The 9882-nt window shown below is 41.4% G+C and overlaps 1 protein-coding gene across 1 annotated transcript in view; it reads right to left on the reverse strand.

Annotated features, from left to right (window-relative positions):
* Positions 1–228: 228 nt before the first annotated feature.
* PDE7B (phosphodiesterase 7B) overlaps positions 229–9882 on the reverse strand; it is a 43448-nt gene continuing 33794 nt past the window's right edge. The window contains exons 10-12 of the mRNA XM_035899880.1: positions 9738–9834; positions 5608–5688; positions 229–5055 (exon numbers count right to left, since the gene is read on the reverse strand). Coding sequence (XP_035755773.1) covers positions 4838–5055; positions 5608–5688; positions 9738–9834 — 396 coding nt within the window. The 3' untranslated portion in view covers positions 229–4837. The remainder of the gene's footprint in view (positions 5056–5607; positions 5689–9737; positions 9835–9882) is intronic.

The raw sequence follows: 9882 nt of genomic DNA on the forward strand, positions 1-9882 counted from the left end.
CCTTGTCAAACCAGAATGTCTTCTGCAAACTAAGGAGATGCCTTTAATCAACTGGCTCTACCAAAGAACTTGGGACACTTCATTCTTTTTTTTTTTTTTTATTTTTTTATTAGTTGTCATTCTTTGACATGATGAATACTTACAGCAGTATGTTAAAAAAGATACAATTAAGTCTCTTGGCATCACTGCATAGCAGTCACAGCATTTTCACACAATCTAGTGCTTCCTTTCAGAACAATGCATATGGCATATATACGCACATATGGGGGCTGATTCTTGGTCCCAGTGAAGTTGGTGGGACCAGTGTTTGGCCCATAGAGTTGTATAAGATATGTGAATATGTATATATAAAATGCTTTACAATAAACATGACATATACAATCTTGAATTCAAAGATAAGCAGAATATATTTTACATCCAAGTCAAACTTATGCTCTGCACTTAAAGTTTATGTACCTAAAATATTGGATGGATTATAGAAAAAAATAGTAGAGTAATAGTTTGCACCAATCAAAGTAATTTGGATACGTATTCAGGGCATGAAGCATGCCTTGGGTTTTTGTTTTGTTTGTGTTTTGGGGTGGCTTTTTTTTTTTTGGATTTGCAGGATTTTAATTCAAATTTAAGTATTGATTTTTGTGGGCCCTGAGCGGGGCATGGTGCCATCAGGAGGGGAATGAGAGTATTTTATGGACAACTCAGCTGAGTGACTTAAAATATAAGGCTGTAAGTTATGGCTGGTACCCTGACCGATACCTGAAAATAAAATTGTAATTACTTGAGTGTTTCTCCTTTCCAAGGAGAGTCCATTTGGAAGGGCTAGTATGCATTCTGACTCTGCTTTGTTGGACAGTTTTAATAGAAATATCAACCACAGATTGGAAAAGCTGGTGAGATAGCTGTGCAGTGCGAAAACGTGCTTATCTCGTTTACTGTGGTAGCAGCCTTCTCACTGATCCTTTGGGGAGACTTTGATTTTCTTCATGAAAACCAATAGTTTATACAAAAATAATTGACCCGCCTTGTAGATTACGTTAGATAGAACTGCAGATCATGTGGGATTTTTTTTTTCTCCATAGACTCTAGCTAATCTCAGCTACTCCTCTCTGTATTTCCAAGGTACACATTTTCAATAGTCCTTTTTTCCCCTTTTGGCTGGTGGCTGGGATGTTGACCCTTAAAAACCCAAAGGTAGGTAAAAATCTTTAATGAAAATGCATACATATGCATTACTTTAACCAGCCTAAAAGTTTCACTTATCACCACTTTCTTTTATTATTGTTATTTATACAGAATTTGCCTCTTTGATGGTATTACATCTGCATGTGAAGAAACTAGGTTTTAATCAAATGAATTTTATTTGTGGGGCATAAAAACATTTTAAGCTCCTGCTTTTAGCAGTGTTCTGCTTCTTTCTTTATATGAAAAACCTAACTTAGTTTTAAAACTGCAGAATCTCTTAGCTGCGCTGGCCCAATAAGAAAGAAAAATAATTTATGAGGGCTTTTTGTAAAGCTTCTAATAGGGCTAACGAGACAAAAATCTGCATTATCTGCATAGATGTTTTTCTGTTCTGTGCCTCTAGCATTCTGTTGGCATCCTGGGGAGAAATCCCAGTACAGAAATGTCCTCCAGACTAGATAATACCAAGTATATATCACAGCCTCGTATACTGAGCGCTGGCGCTGTCAGCTTGGCTGTATTGGGTACGGTTTGGCTGCTTCTATGGGAAATTAAATGGTAGCATTTTGCATTACAGACCCCAGTGAATCTGGCCGGCCGGCAGCTGCTGCCAGAGCCTAACTTTTCAGCGCGCTTTTGTCTAGAGCACCTGAGGCAAACTGGCCCAGGCCCAATCTCATGTAATGGGTTTGGCTCACAAGTACAGGAGCGTTTCTGGAGCCACCCTGAACCTATTTCAAGCATTGTTTCATTAGACAAGGTGATTGAAATCTGGCAAGAACGTTCAGTGTGCCAAAACCCCCCACAACCTGTTCTTCATAAGAGCAGCTTTTCAAAGTTGGGAAGTTTGAACTTGGTAAGAGCAGACTTGTGATGGACCCTGCAGGCTCTAATTACAGAAAAGGTCTTGGTTTTATTGTAGCTATAACAGAGCTCGATTTGTACCTAGGCTTTTCTGTTGGACCTATTTTCTGGAAGCTCCTCAGCAACAGCTCAATGATGTATCTGTCAAGAGCTTTTTATGCTGCTAGACAACAGGTTTGTTTAAGTAAACTTCAGAACATTTTAAAAAAAAATTCTTTGAACTAGATGGAAAATGGCTTCCATTTCTTAGTAAAAAGACAAAACAAGGGCAATTACATCCTTTTGTATGTACTTAAGTGCTTCTACGCAGCACATTACACTGCTCACGTAATGTCTTAATAATTGTCCTAAATCCATCAGGAGAAGGGAAGATACACCTAAAAAGCGGCAAAGTGGTGATGCTCCCACCCCCACCATCGGGTGGTTAAAAAGACATTTATGTCCTCTAGTTAGAAATAATTTTATTCTACTACAACTCTCTCTCTTTGCTTGTTATGGTACTTCTAATACACGAGTCCCATTTAGATGGAGGAAGAAGAATGTTTTCTACTGCTTATAGCTTACAAAACAGTAGAGAAGAAAAACATCGTTCTCAGGATGCTTTGTGTTCTCGTAGTGATTTCCACCTTCCTGCTTCACTGGGCTTCAGTCTCTTTCTCTGAAGATCTGTGTCCAATGAATTAGTAGAGTAAAACATCCTTTACTAAAACTTATGCTTTTTATTTTCCTTTAAACATGTTAGTCACCTTATGAGCATGAACACTTTGTCTAATCAAGTCAATATTCCCTGTAATTGAGAAAAGATCTATTATATCTCCCCTTGCACTTTTATGAGTAAATACTATCTTTCTCAAACACCACCTTAAACAGCTCTTTCTTTGTTGGCTTCTCCAAGGTATTCATGCCCAAACATGATTATATGGCCATATCTGCTAGTTCTTTTGGAGAACAGCTATACAGGTTTGATGAACTGGGGGTTTACAACAACGCTATACTTTACCTGAATGCAATTAATTTTTCTGGGGGCAGAGGAGAAGGGGACGATCACTTTGGTGCAATGCAGTAGTATCCGAGAATGCAATCTCATTGAAGTGATGGAAGCTTAGGTGAAGTTTTATAAAGACCGTCCGAAATGAGGTTGTTTATGGCATAGATAAGGCCATGTGTCTTTCACAAACACGAGACCGTAGAAAATTCCTTAGTTACTCTGATAGTTAAGAGGATTTTTCTTAACAGTCTGACTACAACACATTTTTTTTTTTTTCCTTAATTGAGTGAGACTGATCTAAAAGTCAGCTGAAGTATTTTTTTTAAATGAAAAGAAAAATACAAATGCATTTCAATGCTGGCTATCTAAGTAGGGAATGTGGGGAAAAAAGTCAGCTACACTGCAACATCACTCGAGAAAACAATTGGACTCCAGAACTATTAGAATGTCATGCTTTGCAGATCACTAAGCTATTTAATAAAAATTCACACTCTTGAATAAATGGTAATCAGGTTGAACTGTCAAGTTATGTGGTGTTGTGGTGGGGTTTGGGGTTTTTTTGAGTTTAAACTGCAGGCTCTGTGAAGCATTTGCCTAGACCAAATGTGCAAGGTGCCATGGATTAACAACACGGACCCGTGTGGAATGTGTTTGAAGTTTTCAAGAAGTTGTCCTGCCAGACTTCATTCCTTAATGATGTTTGATACACCTTGGATAGTGGAAAGGCAGTTCAGAATCGTATCTTGTGATCATATGATTTTGGCAGCTATCAGAAGATGACGGATGCTAAAAGTTAAGGCTTTTATCCACAAACAATGGTGTATATTAATAAACTCTATACCATATTTACAAATGCTTTCTCTTGTATTAAAACTAACAGTATTCTGTTCACAGTGCCAATGTTTTTACAGGTAGCAATCCCACAGTACTCCAGTATTTTGGCATGGGAATCAGTAGCGCTTTGTATTTACAGAAAATGTACACATATGAATATAAACATGTTACTTGAAACAGTACTCAAAAGATAGATCTGTTCATGTTTCAAAGGTTTAGACTGTACAACACCTTCCCTTTCGTTTGCGAGGGAATACTCTTCCTTGCAATGAGAAGATGCCCGTCTTTTATCCAAAGTGGCATAAAAATGATTACCAAAATGAGCCTTGTTACACTGGAGTTGTGTGTACAGAGTAACTTCAGTCCAAGGGTTATAGATCTGTTGTTTAGTGCACAGAATACAAAAGTTAAAAAGGTTTTTGTTTTAATTACTAAAATAACCAGACTCTCTCTGCCCTCTGCGCGCGCTGTCTCACTTAGCCAGTGTCCTCTGGATGCTGAAGATGCTGGTGGTTTCATGTGCAGCCCAGCTGCCAGCCTGGAAAGCGTATGGTGCTCTGGACCTATATACATATGTCACAGTATGACTCATGGTAAATGGATATATAACCAGGAGTGCTGCTATCATCTCCCCTGTTCTCTCAGTAATCCCCCCTGCTTCACGGCAGCCGTAACCGGCCCGGCATCAGTACTGCTGACTGGGACTCCGCATTCAGGCAGTTCGTGATCAGAAGTGACAAATGGCATTGGGCATGCGCAGAACGAAGAGGGGGAGAGGAACGTGAAGGAGATCCAGAAAGGAACCCAGCAGAACCGCGGGCTTGTTCGTGAGGACCCTTACAGCTTCTGCTTTGCTGCTTCTTCCCTTTCCATGGTCTTGACAATAGGCTCCTAGCTCCCCGGGATTTTGTTTGCTGCTGTGGTCAAGACAGAGATAGCAGTGCTATAAGGAAAAGTGCAAAGCTGCCACTAAGGAGTCTCTTCTTCATTTAAAGTCTGTTCTTGGCTGCCAGTCACTTGACCTGAGTGGTCATTGCTCCTACTACTGCTGTGTTGCTTGTGGAGCAAACTCCTCCACTTGGCCTTGTTCCTCCTGAGATGGTTTAGCATATTTTCAGATAGGGGGGTATCGCCTGTAAACTGGGCCCACCTCTCAAAGAGTGGCTCTACGATGTACGTCATGAACCCTGGGGAAACACACAAAGGACAGCAGGTGAGGAACACATTCACTCCATGAGTGTATTACTCCAAAGACAGCCTCGAGAGAACGCAGCAATATAAGTTGCAAAAACCCTGATGAGAAATAACAGTAACGCCTCAAGCAGCAGCCATCAGCTCCTCCTGAAATGCACAGCTTTTGACCGGTGCGTATAACATGACGTGACTCTATCTGTGTGTCTAACCATAAAATCTGTGAGTGACAGCATCCTTCTCTGAGGAGACTTCAGACTAGAAAGTAACTGGTGTGTAATCACATGTGTTGGCTACGATTTTTCTCTGCAGATATTAGAATGACCCCTTTTTTCCCTATGCAATGACTCCTTTGTCTTTCTATTGATTATTTGGCTTGGATAGGTTTCTTTTTGAACATTCTTATTTAGAATGTGAATCGTGACTCACTACAGTTCTTACTGTTAAAACAACTAGATTGGGGGGGTGGACAAAAAAGAAAAGTTTCTCTTTGAGCTTGTGCCATACTGAGATAAATATGGAGAGAAGAGAATGAAACTAATACTCACCGATCTGTATGCTTGGTATTGTGTCCTTCTGCTGATTACAAAGGGGGCTTATTTCCAGTTCAAATTTTTGTTCCAGGTCACCTGCCAAAAAAAAGAGGAGAAAATAATTTGCTGCCGCTTATATCTCTTCTCCAGACCTACGTCAGACTCTTACAGTGACTGCAACTGCGTGGATTTGAGCAGTCCAAACAATTTGAGTCATTGTTTGGACTTTGCCTTAGCTATCATCAGAGAAACTGAGTACGCATGCAAAGAAAAATCTCTCTAAAGAAAGGTAACTTTTTAATGAACATTAAATCCGAGCACTTATGTGTTCTGAGGCCCTTAACTTTTTAAAATAGATTCTCTCACATGAAAGATTTTTTAGGACATTCTAGTTCATTTACTCAGTGTTCAAATGTATTCCTATGAGAAAAATGCAGAATATACGTTTTAGAAGAAACGCATCTCCATTAGTACGGTAGCGCGAGTTGCTCCTGTGTGCTTGTGGAAATTGCTGTTAAAGGGCAGCGCGATGGAGCCTGGCACTCCGCAGCTGTGTCTGTGCTACCAAACTAATAAGGGCCAGAGCATGGGCTTGGGCAATGTGTGTTCATGTGCCAAGAGCTACGGGATTCAAGTTATAAATGTGGAAAAAGTATGAAATTAAAAACTCGTCTTATAATTGTGGTGTAGCTGGGTATCAGGGCTATGCTTGTGCCGCTATGCTGAATTTGTGTCACTGCTTCCCTGGGTGGTCCAGGAAGTCCCCAGAGTCATCTGCACCAGACTGACTGGAGAGAGCAGACAGACCTGGAACAAAGTGGTTGACCAAACTCCTAGCCACCCTCATGGCAAGGTATTTGACTGACTGGAACAGGAGGTCTCCAAGTGTGAATCTGGGACTGCTCTGAAGACTCTTACAAGGCAGCTCCTGCTGTGACTGGCCCCAGGGACTGTTTCAGATTGCTGAAGAACAGCCTGGGTGGGAGATCTGCTCGCTCCAGACGCCACCTCAGAGTGCTTCTGCTGCAGAATTGACTGAATTCAGCATTGAGAGGATGCTTACAGTCAGCAGAAACTATTCCTGCAGATGGAGAAATGGTCAGGCAAGACAGTCTTCTGTACATAGGTAAGACAGGAGATGTTTTTTATGTAGTTGAAGGTAATCAATAGCAGTGATCATGTGTAAGCTGGAGTGGTCACGGGACCACAGCCCAGCTGGATATAAGAATTGAGCAGAGAAACATCTCAGGGAGTCTTGTTTGCCCATTGCCATCTACACAGCAACCACCTGTCCTGCTGGAGACACTGCATTTCCCCATGCAGGCGGTACCCCATGCAAAGATGATTGCTGTAAATGAGTTAAGGTGGGGTTTTTTATTATTTTTTTTTTTAAACAAACACCCTGTGAGGGCAATGCATTCATCCGTTTGTGATTTTTAGCCTTCTCTGAGACACTACCAGGGTACAGTCTTGGTTACTGCATGAGGTACTGACCCATTCCTACCTACAGCATGGGAGGGAAGGGAGCCTAGTGAAGCTGCACGCTTGCCCTCATGCAAGAACACTTTGTCCCTTTGATTTAGTAATAAGGATGGAGTGAGGGGTGGTTACAAGAATTATTCCCATAAAGGCTGACCTGCTAGATCAGCCAAAATGTCGTATTCAACCCCAAAAGAATAATTTTGCTTTAAATCCACTGCTCTTGCTTAAAAATTCTTTCCTCCCCACTAATAGACTGTTTTGACTTAAATGCTATTGCGCCACTTGGGCTCTATAGCCCCATATAAAATATCATGTGTATCTTTAAGCCTTGTCTTTCTTCTCCCTGCAGCATAGAGTGGCTTCTTCAACGGGAGGGGAGTATTTTCAGTTTTAATTAGATATTTACAAACTACCAGGGAAGTGTTTTTAGCTTCACGAACAATGAAAAGGAACAATTCAGAAAAACTTAGACAAAATAATAGTTTGTCATGTTTCCAAATGTGTGATTTGGCTGTCCTCTTCTTTCCCTCTACTCCCTCCAAAAATCTTTGACCGAGAAAAAGAGCGTCTTAACTCCAATGATGTCCCCTCTGTAGGTATTCTGGGTTCAGAATGGTTGATTAGTCTGGCTTGAAGTGCATCAACATCTTCTTATCTTTGACAAGTCATTTAATTGACAAAAATAAGATTTTCCTTTGCATGGTAAGAACTTAAATGTTGGTCCATTTTCATATCTTTCAAGTTGCTATAAAAGTAACTACATGAATTAGTTGCTGAGAACTTTCATGATGGGGAAAACCTTCCAAGCAATTTTAAAACCTCACCAGAGAAGCTGATCATTAATGTTACTTAAACATTAGCCATTTTCTTGAAACTTGTTTCTTGCCAGTACCAGTTTTATGTAAACAAATCAAGTTGCATTATTTACCTGGCGTTCCTATTCAATTTTTAAAACATCCATTTGAGAACAAGTTAAGCATTTTTCTAGGAAAGGTTCACATTAGGAGCTCCTGTAGGCATCAGGTTCTCCCTGAAATGTACCCAAGCTGAATATTTTATTTGCCAATAGATGTAGTGTAGATGGACCAGATGACTGGAAGATCAAGATCTGAGTCTTTTAAAATGGCATTAGAAACATTTGGTACAAAAATGTTCAAACTTTGTCTGCTCTCCAGAAGGAAGATTAAACAAGGCACAAATTATGGTATTACCTGCCTCATCTATAGTTAAAAAACAAAACATGAGAAAGATGGTTTTCAAATGCTAAACAAAAGATAGCTTCAAGCCCCAGCATCGTGTGTAAGGGCATAGAGAGGTCTACAGTAACATTTTAAAGTGATAATGGTATCTAAATAAATACATGCTATTTAATATTGGGATTTGTATCACTCACTTACCAGAATTCTACAGCTACCAGTGACAGTCAGACCCCAGTTTCTGTATATTCTCCCACATGAAATGCTCTTTTTCTCCCTGTTACACATCTAACTGGTTTCGTATGCTCCAGTGTCCCCTTCCAGAGGTATATTTTAGATGTTATAGTAACAAATTTTAAGTCTTTGGGAAAAAGCTTACATTTGTACGAGCTGAGAGTGCTGTTCTGCTCAGCCCAGTCCCTCAATACACTAAAGGTGAGCTACCGCACAACTGGGACCCTGTCCTCATGAGCTGGGCATTGATTATGCCTTGACTACACACCTGACTAAATAAACCCGCATCTGACAAGTTGCTTATGTTGCTTCAAGCGCATCAAAGTCAAAGACATTTCACCAGCTTAAACTGACGTTGGCTGAAAATTAACTTGCTGACCTATTTGTCCTAGTTAGGGACTAACCGTGCCAGGTACCAGCTCGGATTGGGTTTAATTTTGTAGCGCAGAATTTTAAATGAATTGAAAACTTCATTGTGCACTCTTCCAGTGTTTGTACCGCTTGCCTTTGGCACTCAGGATGCTCCGAACAAAGAATTTAGCAGTGATTAAACTCTGCTGCACCCTGTGTTGTAGCACAGCACGACCTTGCCTATGCAGATAGAGCCAAATGGTGTAATTACTGTGTTTCAAAAAAAAACAAAACCCTGCCTGACCGCGCTCTCTGCAGGGGTTTGAAAACATTTGCAATAGGTCCTAGCCGAGCTTTGGCTTGCCTGCTTTGGCCCTTTTAACAGCGTGCTGGGAAGCGCGTTTGAACCTTTTCTCTGCATTTGTAGGCAGAAGAATGTGTCATATTTGGGAAGCAGTGAGGGTAAGGCTCCCATCGGAGTTGTAGTGGGAGCGTGAAAAGCGAGCTAAAACACAGTGGACAGCAGTAGGATTTTGGTGCAGTGTAGCCCTGGCGCCGTTCCAACTCAGAAGAGCAGACGGTGACTGGAGGGTTCTCAGGGAAGAATCCAGCCGTGGGCTCTCCAGCCGAATTCAAGTGCTGAGGCATAGCAGAGCCCTCCCTCCCGCCTGAGGCTGCTACGGAGCACTGAGGGCAAAGAAATACTTGCTGCTCTTCTACCCCCTTCCCACTTTTCAAGTGAGGCAGAGTATCTCTTCAGCAGCTCGGTCTTGAGGGAGATTTCGAGGCAACCTGGGTAGGCTGAATGCTACCTCTCTCTCGCCGCACAAAAAGCCTGGAAGGCCGAGGTGAAAGGGGACTGCCGCGCGCGGAGGGGCTGACCTTGCCGGTAAAACTCTTCGCAGACCCGTTCGCTCCACTGTTTGCTCAGATCCCAGAGCCGGCAAGGGTTGCAAATGTCAGCGCACTTGAGTGCAATCTGAAAGCAAAGAAGAAGAGGAGGCAGTGAGAAAAGAAACAATTTTCT

This window comes from Egretta garzetta, unplaced genomic scaffold, assembly GCF_000687185.1.
Source record: "Egretta garzetta isolate BGI_Z169 unplaced genomic scaffold, ASM68718v1 scaffold397, whole genome shotgun sequence".
Classification (NCBI taxonomy): Eukaryota; Metazoa; Chordata; class Aves; order Pelecaniformes; family Ardeidae; genus Egretta; species Egretta garzetta.